Source organism: Salmo salar, chromosome 11 (assembly GCF_965601325.2).
Source record: "Salmo salar chromosome 11, fSalSal1, whole genome shotgun sequence".
Taxonomy (NCBI): domain Eukaryota; kingdom Metazoa; phylum Chordata; class Actinopteri; order Salmoniformes; family Salmonidae; genus Salmo; species Salmo salar.
In genome coordinates, this window is record NC_138301.1 from 32,904,604 (window position 1) to 32,927,029 (window position 22,426).

The 22,426-nt window shown below is 45.1% G+C and overlaps 1 protein-coding gene across 4 annotated transcripts in view; it reads right to left on the bottom strand.

Moving 5' to 3' along the window:
- Positions 1–22,426, bottom strand: part of LOC106587734 (transient receptor potential cation channel subfamily M member 7) — a 92,742-nt gene that overhangs the window by 11,398 nt on the left and 58,918 nt on the right. For 2 of the 4 annotated variants that reach the window (XM_082957862.1, XM_082957860.1), the window contains exons 22-32: positions 15,947–16,121; positions 14,189–14,321; positions 13,862–14,046; positions 13,416–13,548; positions 12,459–13,240; positions 5,329–5,438; positions 4,854–4,950; positions 4,639–4,718; positions 2,434–2,471; positions 1,352–1,383; positions 420–467 (exon numbers count right to left, since the gene is read on the bottom strand). In XM_082957862.1, the coding sequence (XP_082813988.1) occupies positions 420–467; positions 1,352–1,383; positions 2,434–2,471; positions 4,639–4,718; positions 4,854–4,950; positions 5,329–5,438; positions 12,459–13,240; positions 13,416–13,548; positions 13,862–14,046; positions 14,189–14,321; positions 15,947–16,121 (1,813 nt within the window). Of the gene's footprint in view, positions 1–419; positions 468–1,351; positions 1,384–2,433; positions 2,472–4,638; positions 4,719–4,853; positions 4,951–5,328; positions 5,439–12,458; positions 13,241–13,415; positions 13,549–13,861; positions 14,047–14,188; positions 14,322–15,946; positions 16,122–16,165; positions 16,264–22,426 lie in introns of those variants that run through there. The other 2 variants (XM_082957861.1, XM_082957863.1) reach the window with 2 other exon arrangements.

A 22,426-nucleotide genomic window follows, 5' to 3' on the forward strand; every position in this document is an offset into this window, starting at 1 on the left:
TTGCAAGCTCTCCTCTCATGACTATTGCTATTAAAAGTACAAGTAAAAAATAAGAAAGAAATAAGCATGTAGGGAAGAGAATAAGAATGAAATAGTAGAGGTGAAGAGGTGAATTCATTTTAGTGGTACAGGGTTAGATCACATCACAATGAGTTAGACGTTGTTAAAGGGATAGATCACATCACAATGAGTTAGACGTAGTTAAAGGGATAGATCACATCACAATGAGTTAGACGTAGTTAAATGAGTTAGACGTAGTTAAAGGGATAGTTCACATCACAATGAGTTAGACGTAGTTAAAGGGATAGATCACATCACAATGAGTTAGACGTAGTTAAATGAGTTAGACGTAGTTAAAGGGATAGTTCACATCACAATGAGTTAGATGTAGTTAAAAGGGAAAGTTCACAACCACTCACAATCCTTCCTGCTCCCCAGGTGGGCGTGTCTGTAGAGACATGATGCAGCTGAGAGGAAGGAGAGAGAAGATCATTAGCCAGAGAGGTGACTAGAGAGGTGACTAGAGTGGAGATTAGAGAGGGAGACTAGAGAGGAGACTAGAGAGGAGATTAGAGAGGAGACTAGAGAATAGAGAGGTGACTAGAGTGGAGACTAGAGTGGAGACTAGAGTGGAGACTAGACAGGAGACTAGACAGGAGACTAGAGAGGAGACTAGAGAGGAGATTAGAGAGGTGACTAGAGAATAGAGAGGTGAATAGAGAGGTGAATAGAAAATAGAGAGGTGAATAGAGAATAGAGAGGTGAATAGAGAGGTGAATAGAGAGGTGAATAGAGAGGTGAAGAGAATAGAGAGGTGAATAGAGAATAGAGAGGTGAATAAAGAGATGAATAGAGAATAGAGAGGTGAATAGAGAGCTGAATAAAGAGGTGAATAGAGAATAGAGAGGTGAATAGAGAGGTGAATAAAGAGGTGAATAAAGAGGTGAATAGAGAATAGAGAGGTGAATAGAGAGGTGAATAGAGAGGTGAATGAGAGGGAATAGAGAGGTGAATAGAGGAGGTGAATAAAGAGGTGAATAGAGAATAGAGAGGTGAATAGAGAGGTGAATAGAGAGGGTGAGATAGAGAGGTGAATAGAGAATGAGAGGGTGGAATAGAGAGGTGAATAGAGAGGTGAATAGAGAATGAGAGGTGAATAGAGAGGTGAATAGAGAGGTGAATAGAGAATAGAGAGGTGAATAGAGAATAGAGAGGTGAATAGAGAATAGAGAGGTGAATAGAGAGGTGAATAGAGAGGTGAATAGAGAGGTGAATAGCCTGTTCATCTCAGAGAAAGAAATCAGGAACTATCAAGTTATAGTAGAGACCGTAAGTTCCAATGGACACATACCATTTATTCCTGAGTCCTCCCCTGGTGCCCTGCTGAGAGAAAGAACACACAATGGACATCAACATCCACCTCATAGAGATAGAGATCATTACATCTGTTGTTGTCTCTACCTTCTTGCCCTTTCTGCTGTTGTCTGTGCCCAATAATCGTTAGTACCATGTTTTGTGCTGCTACCATGTTGTGCTGCTGCCATGTTGTGTTGCTACCATGTTGTTGTAGTAATGTTGTGTTGCTACCATGCGGTGTTTCCATGTGTTGCTGTCATGCTATGTTGTTGTCTTAGGTCTCTTTATGTAGTGTTGTGGTGTCTCTCTTGTCATGATGTGTGTGTTGTCCTACATTTTATTTTTAATCCCAGCCCCCGTCCCCGCAGGAGTTCTTTTGGTAGGCCGTCATTGTAAATAAGAATTTGTTCTTAACTGACTTGCCTAGTTAAATAAAGGTTCAATAAATAAAAAAACTTGGAAATAACCCATTTTGCATGTACATTGTCATTGAGGATTTCCATCATTTGAAAGTAGTGGGACTTCCAGGTCATTAGGAGGGATCAGCCAATGAATTTTACTTGTGAGCAAACATTCCGTAACTGCAGGTGGCAGTAGATCACCAACCTTGGCTTTATACCTGTTCAAACAACACACTCCAGGTGGCAGTATGCACCATTTCAGTTTGTTTACCAACTCATAGAAGTAGTAGAAGAAAAAGTACTACTTCAAAATGGAGATGGCCTCAATGGCGCTGCCTATACTATCACAGACGCTATACAGTAGAACAGTAGTAAAACACCGTTCACCTATTAATTAACACATACTAACACTACGGGCAAACACCCACTCCCCCTAATAGCTGTGTTGGGAATGTGATTGGAACATTGTTTCCGGTCACCACGGTAACGGTAAGCCAGGCTTGGCCCAGGGTTACGAGCCAAACTGTGGGAACACTGAACTGATCAACAACCAAGAGATCTACTAGACTCATGGCTGTAAGTGAATTCATCTACTCTACTCTTCCAGGGCTGTAAGTGTAAGTTGACCCCAGCTGAAAAACCAGGAGGAAGGTAGGAATGCATGTCAGGTACTTACAGACTGCTGGCCTGAGCTGTCTTGACCTGAGCCCTCTCCTGAGGAGAGAGGTAAACATGCCAGTTAGTCAGTCATACAGTCAGTCATAAGTACAGTCAGTCAGTTGTAGTCAGTCATTCAGTCAGTGGTACAGTCAGTTGTACAGTCAGTCAGTTGTACAGTCAGTTGTAGTCAGTGGTACAGTCAGTCAGTCAGTCAGTTGTACAGTCAGTTGTAGTCAGTGGTACAGTCAGTCAGTCAGTGGTACAGTCAGTTGTAGTCAGTGGTACAGTCAGTTGTAGTCAGTGGTACAGTCAGTTGTAGTCAGTGGTACAGTCAGTTGTAGTCAGTGGTACAGTCAGTTGTAGTCAGTGGTACAGTCAGTCAGTCAGTTGTACAGTCAGTCAGTCAGTTGTACAGTCAGTCAGTCAGTCAGTTGTACAGTCAGTGGTACAGTCAGTCAGTCAGTTGTACAGTCAGTCAGTGGTACAGTCAGTCAGTGGTACAGTCAGTCAGTGGTACAGTCAGTCAGTGGTACAGTCAGTTGTAGTCAGTGGTACAGGCAGTCAGTCAGTTGTAAAGTCAGTTGTAGTCAGTGGTACAGTCAGTTGTAGTCAGTGGTACAGTCAGTCAGTCAGTTGTACAGTCAGTTGTAGTCAGTGGTACAGTCAGTCAGTCAGTCAGTTGTACAGTCAGTCAGTTGTACAGTCAGTCAGTTGTACAGTCAGTCAGTGGTACAGTCAGTCAGTGGTACAGTCAGTCAGTGGTACAGTCAGTTGTAGTCAGTGGTACAGGCAGTCAGTCAGTTGTACAGTCAGTTGTAGTCAGTGGTACAGGCAGTCAGTCACTTGTACACAGTCAGTTGTAGTCAGTTAGTGGGCGGTACAGCCAGTCAGTGGGCGGTAGAGTCAGTCAGTGAGTCAGTGAGCGGTAGAGTCAGTCAGTGAGTCAGTGAGCGGTAGAGTCAGTCAGTGGCAGTGGCGGTAGAGTCAGTCAGTGAGTCAGTGAGCGGTAGAGTCAGTCAGTGAGTCAGTGAGCGGTAGAGTCAGTCAGTGAGTCAGTCAGCGTGGTCAGCAGTCAGTCAGTCAGTGGTACAGTCAGTCAGTCAGTCAGTGGTACAGTCAGTCAGTCAGTCAGTGGTACAGTCAGTCAGTCAGTGGTACAGTCAGTCAGTCAGTGGTACAGTCAGTCAGTCAGTCAGTGGTACAGTCAGTGGTACAGTCAGTCAGGGGTACAGTCAGTCAGTCAGTGGTACAGTCAGTCAGTCAGTGGTACAGTCAGTTGTAGTCAGTCAGTGGTACAGTCAGTGGTACAGTCAGTCAGTTGTAGTCAGTCAGTGGTACAGTCAGTCAGTCAATGGTACAGTCAGTCAGTCAGTTGTAGTCAGTCAGTGGTACAATCAGTGGTACAGTCAGTCAGTTGCAGTCAGGCAGTCAGTGGTACAGTCAGTCAGTCACTTGTACACAGTCAGTTGTAGTCAGTCAGTCAGTTGTCAGCAGTCAGTCAGTGAGCAGTAGTACAGTCAGTCAGTGGTACAGTCAGTCAGTGAGCGGTAGTACAGTCAGTCAGTGGTACAGTCAGTGGTAGAGTCAGTCAGTCGTACAGTCAGTCAGTGGTACAGTCAGCCAGTCAGTTGTAGTCAGGCAGTTGTACAGTCAGTCAGTCAGTGGTACAGTCAGTCAGTCAGTCAGTCGTACAGTCAGTCAGTCAGTGGTACAGTCAGAGGTCAGCAGTCGGAGTCGGCAGTGGTCGTCAGTCAGCGCAGTGGTACAGTCAGTCAGTCAGTCAGTGCGTCAGCGGAGTCAGGTCAGTCAGCAGGGTCAGTGGTACAGTCAGTCAGTGAGTCAGTGGTACAGTCAGTCAGTGAGTCAGTGGTACAGTCAGTCGTACAGTGAGTCAGTGGTACAGTCAGTCAGTCAGTGGTACAGTCAGTCAGTGGTACAGTCAGTCAGTCAGTGAGTCAGTGGTACAGTCAGTCAGTCAGTCAGCGGTACAGTCAGTCAGTCAGCGGTACAGTCAGTCAGTCAGCGGTACAGTCAGTCAGTCAGCGGTACAGTCAGTCAGTCAGCGGTACAGTCAGTCAGTCAGCGGTACAGTCAGTCAGTCAGCGGTACAGTCAGTCAGTCAGCGGTACAGTCAGTGGTACAGTCAATCACTCAGTCAGTCAGTAGTGATTTCAGGACCTGAAGGGTGTGAGACATCATACAGTTATGGAACAGTTCTCACCAGTAGTAGTGCAGCTCTGGGGTCTTCGTGGATGAGGATGTCTTCCGCTGACACTCCGCTCCTCTCTCTCTTACTCAGAGCTGCAGACACACAATAACCAAAGACACTTTCAGTTAGCACACATAGTATACATGTTGTGACCTCTGGCAGGTCTTGGCAGGATTCTGCAGTGTATTCATGTGTCTAGCAGCACAGGTCTATCTTCCTGGACTTACAGGAGTCTGGATGGAGGAATGAGGGACTCCGGTCAAACTCAGTGAAGCCAGCATACGAGTTGACCGTCCTCATATTACCTTGGCCTTCAGGATGACCCTGTAGACAGAGAGAAAGACACACTGGCATCAGTATCTAGGAGCAACTTCCTCCTACTGGGCTCAGCTGATGAGATCAGTTTCCCTGTTTTTCACATAGTGAGGCTAAGGTTAGGATTTGTGGGGACAATGTGTTTGGACAGGAAGCCATTGAGGAATTCTGGTTTGTTCTGTGGAAGTGCCTCTGTGATGTTTCATGTAAATAAACTGCTCCACCCTCTGCCCTGGGAGAAATACCGAACTAGAACTAACAGGTTCTGTTTTTTAAATGGTCATAACCAACCAACAACCACTTCCCAACCGGGAACTAAGAGCATGTAAATAACTGTCTCAATACCTAAGAGGAGGAACACACACATAATCCCACATACTCTCTCACCTGTTCCCTGTGCTGCGTGGCTGGGCTGAGCTGTCTGGAGGCGGCGGCTGTGGAGGAGATGTCTCTGGGGAAGGAGCGCTGCAGGTCCAGGTGCAGGTTGTCTTTATGACCTGGAGGACCGGAACACTGTTAGACAGATACAGAGACAGCATCACACCAAGGGTGGCCAACACTTGTCCTGGGAGGCTGCAGGCTTTTTTGTTGGGGTTCATTTCAATTCCAATTTGATAACTTCCTGAATTAAAATGGAATTGACCCAAACCCTGATCCAGGTCAGGGGTTGGCCAAACCTGGTTCTGTGCCTTAGAGAGAACATCTTAGACCTCTGGGACAGTCACTGGAAGACAGACGGACAGAGGGTAGGTACCTCAACCTTTCCATGTGACAAACCCTTTAACCAACACAGACAAATTCAGGAAAGGTTGCAAATCTCAACCAATCAATCAATCCATGGTGAAACAGTCACAACCCTGTCACCTTCAACCAGAGGCCAACACCCCGACACAACAATGACGTTAGACAAGACAAAAGGTTGACATAATAATTGACAGGAAGCGCAAGAGAGAGAGAAAGAGAGAGACAAATCTGAAATTGAGACAACAACGACGAGTTAATTACCAATCTGATCCTAGCACCCTACAGCCCAGGCACCTCTTCCTAGGCTATGTTCCAAATCACACCCTGCTCCCTATGTAGTGCACTACTGCGTTCATAACCAAGTAGAAAGGTGGTAATTACCAGTTGGAGGCGTTCACATATTAATAAATGGCTTTTTATGAATAATTCATAATTGTTATATTTGTTACATTTTAGTAGTTGACGTGGGAGGTCAGCATGTGAGAGTAGTCGGAGCTCAGGGATGATCGACAAGTTTCCATTAGTAATTATGATCTGAAGGGGCGTTCAACTGAATCTTTACCAATGACTGTATACGAATGAACAATGCCATCTATGATGACGTCACATCATTCATTCCTATGTGAAGACTAAAATGGTGCATTTGAAGCAGAGGAAGTCAGTTTTAGCTTGCTAAGATGCCGTCTAAATTGGGGGATTCTCAAGACATAACATGCACAGTTTGAGCTACTCCAGGAAGTGATGTTGCCAGCTGTGACTAGGGGAGAATGACTGCCCCCGCTGAATAGCTCAAGTTGAAGGTTGTCCAGGGTACTGCAGGCTGCCGGAAGCAAATAAATTATCCTTAACTTATTCTGTGTGCAATTCCAATAATTGTTTCTATTACACCAGATGTATGTCCTTGAATCAATTACTTAAAAACGTATTCTGTGTGCGATTTTAAAACAATAAATCGCTTCAAGGACATACATCTGTCTAATAGAAGCAATTATTCGTACTATGATTATTTTGGATAAAAAAATATTATCACGAAAATTGAGCACAAAGATTGCCATTTTCCCATTGACTATAATGGGGGATCCTGCAGTATCCCGATCAGCCTTACACTGCATGGCTTCAACGAAAGGGGGCAATCGTTCTGCCCTGATTTTTCCCAGTGTATGAGGTAAATAGGCCTACCACCTTTCCTCTTGGTTATGAATGCAGCATTATTCCCTGTTGCTGACTAAAAGCCCATTTATGCTTGATCCGAAAATGGATGGTGTGACGCAATTGCAGAGCCTCCGGGGGGCACGCAGAGGCCAAATTGAGTTCCGCATTGCCGTGCGCCTCTCAAATTTTGTACATTCCGTATAGCTCCGCATTGACTTGAATGGTTGACGGTAGGTGAGGGTGGGAAGTCCTGTATAAACACATACTCACTTCCTTAACAACAGCTCTGCGCTTCTTGACGAGGCGCAAGTAGTATGAATGCCCTGAATTCTGCATAGGCCATATCACCATAAATGCTACATGGCCAATGCAGACGTAGGATTGACCATGCAGAGCCTTTAAAAGGTCCCCTTTAGCCAAATCAGAGGGTACGTAGGGAAAGTGAAGGGAACAAATTACAATAGTTGGAGGGCGGGAGTTAGTTCTGAGGTGATTTTGATTCCCAGTTTAAGGCAGACTGCTGTAACCGTTTAGATGTAATGTAAATAGCTGTTGTATATGTAGCATACTAGCATGTGAACTGTATAAGTAGCTAAGAAGAGTTGATGACTGAGTGACGAGACCAGAGCCCTATACTACAAAGAGGAGTTAGCGAGGTAAGTGTGGTCAACTCGGAGTTACATTTTGGATAACCGGTCATACAAGTGGCTCACCTTTTAGCCAGGTACATTTATATGGCAACGAATCCTTCAGAACTAACCTGATCAGGGGCAGGCTAACTCAAGGATAACTCCATTTATCCTGAATGAAGCGTCTGAGCCGCGAGTTGAGGACCAATGAAATTAGATTCCCTCCCTCTCGCCAAGACTACATTGTCATCCCCTTCATTTGAGGAAGACTGATGAACTATTTTATAAAATGTTAATTTTTTTAATAGTAATATTAAAAATACCTTTCACATTACACATTTAGTAATCACAGCATGCATTTGAAAGTTGACGCACAGTGAAACGTTCGTATGATTTTCTAAAATGATAGGTAGGGAAAAGGGGCTTGTGCATCGATAAGGATTCCAAAGCACCAGGACGGCATTAACGAAACTTAATAAAAACGGCACTTCTAATAGCCTATTTCACAGCATAGCTTGCTGAATTTGCAAAATAACTGTTCTTTCATGTTGATTTCAGCCCCAAAAATAAAACTGTGAACATTGTCTCAATTAAGAGTTCGGTGTTCGACTAGCCATGTGCAACATGGACGTACAGTTAACTGAAGTGACGTGGGCGATGAAACAACGAAAAGCCATTCATTTCCAATGGAAGAGAAGCTAAATGGGCGGGGGACTGTTGGGCGATGCGAGCATGGGCGAGGGACGTGAACAGGGTGGGACCAAAGATGAGGAAACCGGAACTTTATGCAAATACTTAACGATATCGCGGCGTGCTTGACCAATTTAAAACTCAGCATAGCTTCCAGTCCCTACTGGATTGGCTGTTGATACCTAGCACTACCCCTAGCACTACCTAGCACACACATGAGGGCGAAGCTAACGTGGCAAGGCGGTATATAAGTGTAGTTAAAAAACATACTGACAGTGGCATTTCCACATAACACGATGGGGGCAATGAAACAACCTTGCTTGATATTTAACTTTCTAGCACTCACATAAGGGGGAAGCTTGAGTGCCTATCCAAATTATTGTGTTATGTGGAAATCCCCTCAGCCTGCTTGTGTTAGCGCATGATCAAAATTCATCTTAGTATGGATGAAGCCTGGGATGGAATGTGAAGCTAACTGAAGCTGGCTAGCTTTATAAAAGTCTGAGTACCGTAAATTCCGGACTATAAGCCGCAACTTTCTTCCCACGGTTTGAACCTCGCGGCTAATATATGGATTTTTCCCGCTTTCAATTTTTTCCCCCCAAAAAAACACATTCTGTGACATGCTCAGTTTTTTGGCGGCATGAAGCTTTCATTAGACCAATGAAATTGCCGAACGGGTTAAGGTCAAACAACTTTTTTGTTTACTGTTTAGATTAAATCGAGCGCTCTCAAACTCCCCATCATTCTGATTACGGTAGTCATTTTGTCACCCTCATCATGGCAAAGACACGGAGAAATGCATATGATGCAGCTTTCAAATTGAAGGCGATTGATCTGGCTGTTGGAAAAGGAAATAGAGCTGCTGCACGGGAGCTTGGTCTTAATGAGTCGATGATAAGACGTTGGAAACAGCAGCGTGAGGAATTGACTCAGTACAAAAAGACAACTAAAGCTTACTGCTAATTTTTTGTTACAAGCCGTGTTTCGTTAAAGCCTATTTATTTGTGTTACAAGCCGTGTTTCGTTAAAGCCTATTTATTTTTGTTACAAGCCGTGTTTCGTTAAAGCCTGTGTAAAGTTCATTTGTTTCAATGTACCGGTAGGCACCTTCGGCTTATTTATGTTCAAAATAATACTTTTTAAAAAATTCAGTGGGTGCGGCTTATATTCAGGTGCACTCAATAGTCCGGAAATTACGGTAGATCTAGTTTCAAATCGTAGTATACCTCTCAGATAGTGACTCTAGATACTGGCAATTGTACAGTTTCCTTTGGGTCCCTTCTGAAGGTACGATGCAACGCTAGCTAATATTAGCCGCTAGCTAGCCAACACCAGCTAACTAGCTAGCCAACACCAGCTAACTAGCTAGCTAGTGTAGCAAGCCATCTCCATAAGAGGCAAAGACATGTATATTGTATGTACGCTACCATGTGACAAAATAGTGTTGTTCAAGCTCAGATAGCAACCCTAGATACCAGGAAATTCTAGGGTTTCCTCTGAGTCTTGTGAAGAAACATCATCCTGCTAACTAGCAACACTAGCCCTCTGTTTCCCACTACCGCACTGGCTAAGGACCACCATCGCCTGCATTGGAACTCCCGCATCCAGAAAAACAAACGCACATTTGCGCACAGAAATGCACGGGCCGCTCTTCCTCATCTAGTCCCTGTTGAGGTACAAAGCACAGGCCTGCAACGTAGTAAGACTATATAAAGTTTCAGAGCTCTATATATATATATATATATATATATATATATATATACACACACAGTGCCTCACAAAAGTATTCATGTCCCTTGGCGTTTTTCCTATTTTGTTGCATTACAACCTGTATTTTAAATTGATTTTTATTTGGATTTCATGTAATGGACATACACAAAATAGTCCAAATTGGTGAAGTGAAATGAAAAAAATAAAATTATAACAGAAAACTGGTGCATGCATATGTATTCACCCCCTTTGCTATGAAGCCCGTAAATAATATCTGGTGCAACCAATTACCTTCAGAAGTCACTTAATTAGTTAAATAAAGTCCACCTGTGTGCAGTCTAAGTGTCACATGATCTGTTACATGATCTCAGTATAGATACACCTGTTCTGAAAGGCCCCAGAGTCTGCAACACCACTAAGCAAGGGGCACCACCAAGACCAAGGAGCTCTCCAAACAGGTCAGGGACAAAGTTGTGGAGAAGTACAGATCAGGGTTGGGTTATAAAAAAAATATCCGAAACTTTGACCATCCCAAGGAGCACCATCAAATCCATTATTAAAAAACGGAAAGAATATGGCACCGCAACAAACCTGCCAAGAGAGGGCCGCCCACCAAAACTCACAGACCAGGCAAGGAGGGCATTAATCAGAGGGGCAACAAAGAGACCAAAAATAACCCTGAAGGAGCTGCAAAGCTCCACAGCGGAGATTGGAGTATCTGTCCATAGGACCACTTTAAGCTGTACACGCCACAGAGCTGGGCTTCACGAAAGAGCAGCCAGAAAAAAAGCTATTGCTTAAAGAAAAAAATAAGCAAACACGTTTGGTGTTCGCCAAAAGGCATGTGGGAGACTCACCAAACATATGGAAGAAGGTACTCTGGTCAGATGAGACTACAATTGAGCTTTTTGGCCATCAAGGAAAACACTATGTCTGGCGCAAGCCCAACACCTTTCATCACCCCGAGAACACCATCCCCACAGTGAAGCATGGTGGTGGCAGCATCATGCTGTGGGGATGTTTTTCATTGGCAGGGACTTGGAAACTGGTCAGAATTGAAGGAATGATGGATGGAGCTAAATGCAGGGAAATTCTTGAGGGAAACCTGTTTCAGTCTTCCAGAGATTTGAGACTGGGACGGAGGTTCACCTTCCAGCAGGACAATGACCCTAAGCATACTGCTAAAGCAACACTCGAGTGGTTTAAGGGGAAAAATCTAAATGTCTTGGAATTGCCTCGTCAAAGCCCATACCTCAATCCAATTGAGAATCTGTGGTATGACTTAAAGCTTGCTGTACACCAGCGGAACCCATCCAACTTAAAGGAACTGGAGCAGTTTTGCCTTGAACAATGGGCAAAAATCCCAGTGGCTAGATATGCCAAGCTTATAGAAACATACCCAAGAGACTTGTAGCTGTAATTGCTGCAAAAGGTGGCTCTACAAAGTATTGACTTTGGGGGGGTGAATAGTTATGGCACGCTCAAGTTCAGTTTTTTTTCTTATTTCTTGTTTGTGTCACAATAAAAAATATTTTGCATCTTCAAAGTGGTAGGCATGTTGTGTAAATCAAATGATACAAACCCCCCCCCCCCCCCCCAAAAAAAAAACAAATTTTAATTCCAGGTTGCAAGCCAAGAAAATAGGAAAAATGCCAAGGGGGTGAATACTTTCGTAAGGGTACCCCAGGTTTTTCTTTAAAGTTTGCAACTGTTTATTGACTGTTATCGAATGTGTATGTTTTACTGGTGAATGACAATGAGTTGTTGCTATGAGTTTATGAAGTCTATTGATTGAGCATGATGGCATACTGATTGGTTTATTTTGAAGTCTTGATTGAGCATGATGGCATACTGATTGGTTTATTCTGAAGTCTTGATTGAGCATGGTGACATATCAGGTTATGCTCAGGGTTTTTCAATTTTGAGAACACACCAGTGGTTATTTCATTTTAGTTAGACCCCATACCACCCTGTTAGACCATTAACAACCATACTTCACCCTGGTTAGGAAAAGGTGTGTTACAGGTGAAAGGTAGAGTGTGATCTGAGATTTGCCCACGGCCAACTTAAACTCAGGCAGACTCAAACCTCTGTCTCTGGTAGTTTCCCTGCTGTCACTTCTCAGGGGGGCGTCAGTCCTTTCCCCCTGCTGAGGGGACCCTGGCTGGGCCATGGGGCTTGAGGACCCCACCTCTCTGGTCCTACGCCCGCGGGGTCTCCTGGGCACCACTGCAGGGGCCAGGGCGCAGCCAGGGAGGGGGCTGTTCCTGTGAGCGTCGGCATGCGGCAAGAGGGCAGCCTGACGGGCGGTCTCAGGAGCCAACGGAAGCTCAGCATTTCTGCCCTGCCCATCCATCAGAACTCCTTCGGGTCTTCCCTCGTCATCGGAAAATGCCTCATTCACATACCCCTCCCCCTCTGCCCTCCCCTCCCTCTCACACCTCCCCTCCTTCTCACTAATTGCCTCCCATTTCTCAATGGAAGCAGGCAAGCAAACGGGGTGAGCAATGTCAGAAGTCTTGGACACAACAACAACAGTGGGGTACACACAGCTAGTATCCTCGTCTTTCTCCTCACAGTTATACTTACCAACAAACGCACCAAACTCTACAGCAAAGGCAGAGGTGGAAATAGAGGTTCTGTCTTTGTCTGGCCCAGCCAGGCTGAGTTCTGGGTGGCTGGAGACGGAGGGCTGGGAGGGGGTAGAGCTGACGTAGAAAGCAGCCCTAGCAGAGGGCACGCTGGGCAGGCTGGAGGGGCAGTCAGAGATGCCCACCTGCACTGGACGGGTCAACTGCCACTGGGTGAAGGAGTGGCCGCGTAGCCGCAGCTCTGGAGGACTGACAGTAGGGGGCGCCGGAGCTGGGCAGAGGGAGAAGGCACTGTGACTGGCACTGCCACCCGTGGAGGATCCAGCCTCTATAGCAGCAGTAGCTTGGTGCCCCAGCCCAGTCCAGTCTCCTCTCCGCTCTGGGGGACTGAGCGTCAGTGGCGGGTTTGGGTCCACCCCACTCCCAAACAGAGAATCAGCCATGTTGCCCCCCACCACCACCCCGGACACCTGGGGGAAGGAGGAACCGAAATAGGCCCCCACGCTGCGTTTGACCCCCTTGGATTGGGGGGTAGGGTCCTGGGGGGTGGGGGCCAGGCTGGGGGCAAAGTTTTTGGACAGACTGAGCTCCCTGGTGATCTGGTTGTGGACCTTGCTGGCTTCAGAGGCCCTCTGGGCGGTCAGGGTCTTTAGGGTGTCCACGGTCAGAGCTGACAGGTCCTGAAGGTGGCCGATCTGAGAGTCCAGCGTGTGGAGGGAACGCTTGATGAAGTTCACTCTATTACCGACCTCCTTCAGCTGGATACACATGGTCTCAACCCTGAGGAGAGAAAGGAGAAACAAATCTGTTGCCACAGAGTTCAATATTCATTATTTAATTAACCTCCTAATCCTCTTATATATATATATATATATATATATATATATATATATATATATGTCAACGCAAGGGTCAAATAAAAACTGGGGTGAATGGTAACTATGGTAACAGTTACCTGTCTGAGGTGAGGCGGATACGCTCTTCGCTCCCTGAGTGGAACTGGTCGTTTTTCTCATGGAAGTACGTCTCCACACACTGCTCCTCAAAGTCATGGAGCTTCTTCTGATCCTCCTCCGTTAGAAACAACTCTGGAGGGAGGGAAGGAAGGAAAGATGGGGAGATGGGAAGGGAGAGGATGACGAGCTTTCTAGTTTCAACAAGGCATTTCACCTCTTTTACAGATCAACGTAACTACTAGTACACATTTCAAATAACTTATTGTAGCTGCATATATTTTTGCTGATAAACTAGAGATCCCTGAGACACCTATACATTTTATAGTCTGTTCATACACTACTGGTGTCCCCCAGGGCTCAGTACTAGGGCCTCTCTTGTTCTCTCTCAACACCAAGTGGTTCTGTCATATCCGCATTTTAGAGCGATAAATGGTATTTCCCGTACTTGGTCCGTAAGAGTGACTGTCCTTCTTCCTCTTGTGACAGATGCAGGAGAAGAAAGAGACTAGGTGGGAGAGGAGGATGAGGGGAGGAGGGAGGACTGGCTTCTCATGGTAGGCCATGACGAAATGATACCTCTGGTACTTCCATACCAGATTACTGATTGACATCACTTGGAGGTACACATTACTGAGGAGAAGAGAGAGATGGCAAAAATAGATATACACAGTGATGTAGAAAATTGTGGAAAAACATGTTATTAATGAATAATGAGAATAGTATTGGTCACAGAACAGCGCTCTGTGGAACACCGTTGTGTGTGTAGTCTTACTTGAAGAAGGCGATGAGAAGGTTAACTATCAATATGTATTGGACAAAGAGGTAGACTGCTTGTAGGAAAGGAGTGATCCACACTGAAGTGGAGCACAGGGATTTCACATTCGTCTCAGTATTATTTGCACACACTGTGGAGAGAGGGGACTGGGTCAGAGACACACACACGGTTCTTCACACATCCAAACACAAACAACACACACACTTATAATCACACACATCCCAAATAACACAGTGACAGGTGTAGATCATTCACACACACACACCTCTAAGCTCCATGGACTGATTTTGCACAGCCAGATTAAGCTTTCTACTGTCTTTGTCTTTACAGATTATTATATTTTTGTCTAGGAGTAAACATAATTTGGGTCAGTAAAACCAGCGACTACCATCTAATTTGTAGAATAACATTTCATTATACTGCTACTGTATACATTCTGTTTTATGTATCAACAGGTAGTCTCTTCCCACAGCCGCTATATCTCCCACACAACTGTGGTGGAACTCCCTGAGTCTGATGAGCGAGACAGGTAGCTGCAATTATTATTTATAACACAATGTATCTTTCGTAAATATCATAACACACTATCTCAAATGTGCTCTATGCAGCAAATATGAATTTCACTTAGTCAACGCAATTATGTCAATTGGAGAATAAGTGAAAAGTCACCTTAACTGGAAGTTAGGATTTACCCCCATGTGTACAACAATGTTTACTAAATGTTACAGGATCTGAGGCATTTGACGCTGGTTCCTACTTCACAGTAGGGCCGATTCAAAATATGTTTTTTAGTTCTTTTTGCAGAAATGGCTTCTTGAACATGTGAACTTTCATGTGCCTTAATTACAAACGTGTATGGGATTGGTAAATATGAATAAAAATGTAAAATGTGCCTAGTTTAGCCAAGGAGAAAGCACTGAGCTATACTGGGAGAAAGACAGGATATTTCCTGGCTAGTCATGATTGGCTTAGATAATGGAGAGGTTGGGTACGCTGAGATATGATCCCTGATTGGTCTGTCATGTCACAGGCTTCTGTCTATAACAGAATGGGCTCTTTGGTAAGTTCACAGATCATCTTTATCATAGATATTTGGAAAGATAAAGCTATGGAAAACTGCAAAAGTGTTCCTACAGCTCTCAAAAACATTGCTGCCCTGAATTTAGCAGGGTTTAAGTAGAGAGACAACTTCCTGGAGGACAGTGCCATGCTGACTCCCATGTTTACTCAAACTACAGTGTAGGATACGCCATTTTGAAGCTCTGAGCCTGTACTTTAAGCAAATCACTTACATTTGACGTGCCTCAAGAGAAATCTGGACACAATAATCTAAACTAAAGCCCTGATTGGTTAAAAGCTGCTGTTCTCTACCATTGCTGGCAATACCTCCCCTAACAGGGGCCGACTGGCTGTGTCCACAATCAACTCCTAGCCCCTGCCTCCTAAGGACTTGATTACTTATGAAAGAACTGGATAGGCATAGTGAAACAAATGCCTATCCAACCAAGAGTCTCATTCTGTACTGGAAATAAAACTAATTTAAACACAGCGACTGTGAGGTGACTGTGTGAGGTGACTGTGTGAGGTGACTGTGTGAGGTGACTGTGTGGTGCGAGGGGGTGCGGTGCAGGACGCGTTGATTAGACCAAACGTGGGGTTTGATTTTCAGTGCTAATCAGCTTCTCATGCCGTGGTGAGAATCCTTAAGAAAACTCTTACCATCGTAGTCGTTTATAACAGGCTTGTCTTCCTTACCGTCGATTTCATACGCATACACTTCCCCATACATCATCCAGTACGGCTGGAAGACCACGTCTTTGAGCAGCGTCCAACTGGGCTCCTCATTTGGGTACAGGATGGCTTTCCGCGGCACGCCATAACTCAACAACACCACCGCCATGATCACCACAATATAAAACATATTGGCCACCTAGAGGAATATATATGACACACATGATCATTATCCTATACATTATCATAATATATACACATTACAGGATGGCTTTCCGCGGCACGCCATATCTCAACAACACCACCGCCATGATCACCACAATATAAAACATATTGGCCACCTAGAGGAATTGGTGTTGAGTTATGGCATGCCCCAGAAACCCATCCTGTAATATATGTGTGTGTGTGTGTGTGTGTGTGTGTGTAATATACATACATGTGTGTGTGTAATATACATACATGCATATTGTACGTATGTATATTACACACACACACACACACACACACACACACACACACCAGGATGGCTTTCTGGGGCATGCCATAACTCAACACCAGCGCCACCTAAAGGAATATATACATTATCCTATACATTATCACAACAATATAAAACAGCTATCTGTATGAATAGAGACATTACCACCACTATATTAAGGGCATGTGCATGCAGTTAACCAGGTGTAAGTTCTGAGAATAAACGTTCCCGGGAATTTCCCCGGATCCCCATAGTCTATCAAAACATTATGTTGATAGTAGACATTATTGCCACTATGTAAAACATGTTGATATATAGAGGTAACTGCCAAATTAAAAGGAAACACTTGGGTAAATGAGGGATACAAAGTATATTGAAAGCAGGTGCTCCCACACAGGTGTGGTTCCTGAGTTAATTAAGCTATTAACATCCAAATAAAAATGCCCAGTTGCCAATTACTACGACATCCCCGGATTATTCCCACCGCAAGCTCTGTACCTTTTGCCTGGATCATTGCCCCTAGCTAGCTGCAATGCTAACTGCAATCCAAGTGTCTACTCCTGGCTAACGTCTCTGTCCCGAAGCTAGCGCCAATTAACCCGGAGCCAGCCCATGCTAGGCCCATCTTCCGGCTAGCTGAAGAGTTCCATCAGCCACTCCTGGGCTACAATCACCTATCCGGACCCGTTTTACTGCTGGTGCGGAGCCCCACCGGGCATTCACGACTGGACTACCGACGTTATCTGCCCGAGGCTATTACTCAACTGGCACCTCCATCGCGACGTAACCTGAAGAACCTACCTCCCTAAGTTTGTTTTATTCACTGCTTTAGCACACTCTGCCAACCCGCATGTCCTAGCCGTGTCTGAATCCTGGCTTAGGAAGACCACCAAAAACCCTGAAATCTCCATCCCTAACTACAACATTTTCAGACCAGATAGAATGGCCAAAGGGGGCGGTGTTGCAATTTACTGCAGAGATAGAACTCTGCAGGCCATCTTACTATCCAGGTCTGTACCAAAACAATTCAAGCTTCTACTTCTAAAAATGCACCTTTCCAGAAACAAGTCTCTCACCGTTGCCGCTTGCTGTAGACCACCCTCTGCCCCCAGCTGTGCTCTGGACACCATATGTGAACTTATTGCCCCCCCATCTATCTTCAGAGCTCATGCTGCTAGGTGACCTAAACTGGGACATGCTTAACACCCCGGCCATCCTACAATCTAAGCTTGATGCACTCAATCTCACACAAAATATCAATGAACCTACCAGGTACCACCCCAAAGCCGTAAACACGGGCACCCTCATAGATATCATCTTGCCCTCTAAATACACCTCTGCTGTTTTCAACCAAGATGTCAGCGATCACTGCCTCATTGCCTGCATCCGTAATGGGTCTGCGGTCAAACGACCTCCCCTCATCACTGTCAAACGCTCCCTGAAACACTTCAGAGAGCAGACCTTTCTAATTGACCTGGCCCGGGTATCCTGGAAGGATATTGACCTCACCCCGTCAGTAGAGGATGCCTGGTTATTCTTTAAAAATGCCTTCCTCACCATCTTAAATAAGCATTTCAAGAAATTTAGAACCAGGAACAGATATAGCCCTTGGTTCTCTCCAGACCCTTGACCAGCACAAAAACATCATGTGGCGTTCTGCATTCGCATCGAACAGCCCCCGTGATGTGCAACTTTTCAGGGTTAGGAACCAATATACACAGGTTTTCAAGTTAGGAACCAATATACACAGGCAGTTAGGAAAGCCAAGGCTAGCTTTTTCAAGCAGAAATTTGCTTCCTGCAACACAAACTCAAAAAGTTCTGGGACACTAAAGTCCATGGAGAATAAGAGCACCTTCTCCCAGCTGCCCACTGCACTGAGGATAGGAAACTCTGTCACCACCGATAAATCGACTATAATTGAGAATTTCAATAAGCATTTTTCTACGGCTGGCCATGCTTTCCACCTGGCTACCCCTACCCCGGTCAACAGCCCTGCACCCCCCACAGCAACTCGCTGAAGCCTCCCCCATTTCTCCTTCTCCCAAATCCAGTCAGCTGATGTTCTGAAAGAGGTACAAAATCTGGACCCTTACAAATCAACCGGGCTAGACAATCTGGACCCTTTCTTTTTAAAATTATCTGCCGAAATTGTTGCAACCCCTATTACTAGCCTGTTCAACCTCTCTTTCGTGTCGTCTGAGATTCCCAAAATTGGAAAGCAGCTGCGGTCATCCCCCTCTTCAAAGGGGGGGACACTCTTGACCCAAACTGCTACAGACCTAGATCTATCCTACCCTGCCTGGTCATAGGTGCACCTCAGCCACGCTCAAGGTCCTAAACGATATCATAACCGCCATCGATAAACAATACTGTGCAGCCGTATTCATCAACCTGGCTAAGGCTTTTGACCACATCCTTATCGGCAGACTCAACAGCCTTGGCTTCTCAAATGATTGCTTCGCCTGGTTCACCAACTACTTCTCAGATAGAGTTCAGTGTGTCAAATCGGAGGGCCTGTTGTCCGGACCTCTGGCAGTCTCTATGGGGGTGCCACAGGGTTCAATTCTTGGGCCGACTCTTCTCTGTATACATCAATGTCGTCGCTCTTGCTGCTGGTGAGTCTCTGATCCACCTCTACGCAGACGACACCATTTTGTATACTTCTGGCCCTTCTTTGGACTGTGTTAACTAACCTCCAGACGAGCTTCAATGCCATACAACTCTCCTTCCGTGGCCTCCAACTGCTCTTAAATACAAGTAAAACTAAATGCATGCTCTTCAACCGATCGCTGCCCGCACCTGCCAGGCCGTCTCGCATCACTACTCTGGACAGTTCTGACTTAGAATATGTGGACAACTACAAATACCTAGGTGTCTGGTTAGACTGTAAACTCTCCTTCCAGACTCACATCAAACATCTCCAATCCAAAATTAAAATCTAGAATTGGCTTCCTATTTCGCAACAAAGTATCCTTCACTCATGCTGCCAAACATACCCTCGTAAAACTGACCATCCTACCTATCCTCGACTTTGGCGATGTCATTTACAAACACTCTACTCAACAAATTGGATGCAGTCTATCACAGTGCCATCCGTTTTGTCCACAAAGCCCCATGTGCTACCCACCACTGCGACCTGTACGCTCTCGTTGGCTGGCCCTCGCTTCATACTCGTCGCCAAACCCACTGGCTCCAGGTCATCTACAGACCCTGCTAGGTAAAGCCCGCCTTAGCTCGCTGGTCACCATAGCAGCACGCACTCCAGCAGGTATATCTCACTGGTCACCCCCAAAGCCAATTCCTCCTTTGGCCACCTCTCCTTCCAGTTCTCTGCTGCCAATGACTGGAACGAACTACAAAAATCACAGAAACTGGAGACACTTATCTCCCTCACTAGCTTTAAGCACCAGCTGTCAGAGCAGCTCCCAGATCACTGCACATAACCCATCTGTAAATAGGCCAAACAACTACCTCAGCCCTACTGTATTTATCTTGCTCCTTTGCACCCCAGTATTTCTACTTTGCACACTCATCTACTGCACATCTACCATTCCAGTGTTTAATTGCTATATTGTATTTACTTCGCCACCATGGCCTATTTATTGTCTTACCTCCCTTACCTCACCTCATTTGCACACATTGTATAGACTTATTTTTCTACTGTATTATTGACTATGTTTGTTTTACTCCATGTGTAACTCTGTTGTTGTATGTGTCGAACTGCTTTGCTTTATCTTGGCCAGGTCGCAGTTGTAAATGAGAACTTGTTCTCAACTTGCCTACCTGGTTAAATAAAGGTGAAATATTATTATTATTATTTTTTTTTTTTAAATAGGGGTCTCAAAGGAGCATAGGGGATTTAAAGGGTTTGTGTCTCAGTCACCAGATCTCAACCCAATTGAACATTAATGTGAGATTCTGGAACGGCGCCTGAGACAATGTTTTCCACCACCATCAACAAAACACCATTCTAGCTCCAACAGGGCAGTAAAATCTAGCAATACAATAACAATACACACATAATCCCAAAACTAAAAAAAAAGAAGAAATATCAGAAGTAGCAATATCAGAGTCCGGACAATAAACAACTCCTCCCACTGCCCTGGAAGGGAACCTGCCACCTATTGGTCACCACACACCTCATTCAATGTAATCAACCAGATCATGTCAACCTGAAAAAGGCGGCGCTACCCCTTTAAAAGCACCCCCACCTGCAATCATTAGCCTCTTTCAAACCAAACCAGCATGGAACACTAGAGGTGCTATTGACTGAAAACCATCCGGTCTACCTTCACACATTACCTAAATAAGTTGGTCAAAGGCTACCTTCCTCTCACCTTGTGTTCTTAAAGGCTCTCCACAGTGATTTCCCAGTCTACGCAAACCAACCTTTAACAGACACACCCATTAACTAGTGTACGGGCAGGGCTCGGGTATCACTAACATTTTGAAGCTGAGCCATTTGCGCGTGCTCTGCTGCGCAGCACAGTCATATCTGACTGAGATCATAACATGGTGTCAGAAGTACTTCAACCTTGTCAAATATATACTACAGGAGAGTATTTCACAGAAAATACTGTTCCTTGAGGTTTGTCAGTTTAGAGTGATGAAAAGCAGCTCTTATGTCTCTCCATTGAGCAGAGCAGCCCAGTGGAGCCGTTGCTATGGATACTTACAGAGTACATGCAGAGTGAGATTCCCGCAGGGAGTGAGTGACAGACAGAGACGAGCAGCTAAGGGATTTACTAAACGGAGGAAGTTATTTCTGGTTTCAGGCAGGGCCGAATTTGGCGGAAGCAAATCGGGCCTGGGTAGTGTAAGGCATGAACGTCACAAGTATGGGTAGGGCTTGGACTTCAGATGAATGCCCGTGCAGGGCTCTAAAAGTGGGTAAAAACAGCATGTAAACATTGTTAAAGTGACTAGTGTTCAATGTCTCTATGTTGGGGGTTCTCTTTATTTTGGCAGTTACCTGTACATTGTCAGCTCTATCCATAATGTAAATGTAATCGTAATAGACAATTGAATTGACAACTCAATTGTAATAGATATTATCATCACTATATAAAATATGTTGATGTACATTATCACTGATATATAAAACATTTAGATATACATTGAAATGTCAGCATTGAAACGCCAGCCACCCTAGTCGACTGTTCTCTCTGCTACTGCATGGCAAGCGGTACCGGAGCGCCATGTCTAGGTCCAAAAGGCTTCTTAACAGCTTCTACCCCCAAGCCGTAAGACTCCTGAACAGCAAATCAAAGGGCTACCCAGAACCCTATTTTACGCTGCTGCTGCTACTCTGTTTATAATCTTTGCATAGGCACTAACTCTACCTACATGCACATAAACTCAGCAAAAAAAGAAACATCCCTTTTTCAGGACCCTGTCTTTCAAAATAGTAAAAATCCAAATAACTTCACAGATCTTCATTGTAAAGGTTTAAACACTGTTTCCCATGCTTGTTCAATGAACCATAAACAATTAATGAACATGGAGCTGTGGAACGGTCATTAAGACACTAACAGCTTACAGACGGTAGGCAATTAAGGTCACAGTTATGAAAACTTAGGACTAAAGAGGCCTTTCTACTGACTCTGAAAAACACCAAAAGAAAGATGCTCAGGGTCCCTGCTCATCTGCGTGAACGTGCCTTAGGCATGCTGCAAGGAGGCATGAGGACTGCAGCTGTGGCCAGGGCAATAAATTACAATGTCTGTACTGTGAGACGCCTAAGACGGTGCTACAGGGAGACAGGATGGACAGCTGATCGTCCTCGCAGTGGCAGACCACGTGTAACAACACCTGCACAGGATCGGTACATCCGAACATCACACCTGCGGGACAGGTACAGGATGGCAACAACTGCCCGAGTTACACCAGGAACGCACAATCCCTCCATCAGTGCTCAGACTGTCCGCAATAGGCTGAGAGAGGCTGGACTGAGGGCTTGTAGGCCTGTTGTAAGGAAGGTCCTCACCAGACATCACCGTCAGCAACGTCGCCTACGGGTACAAACCC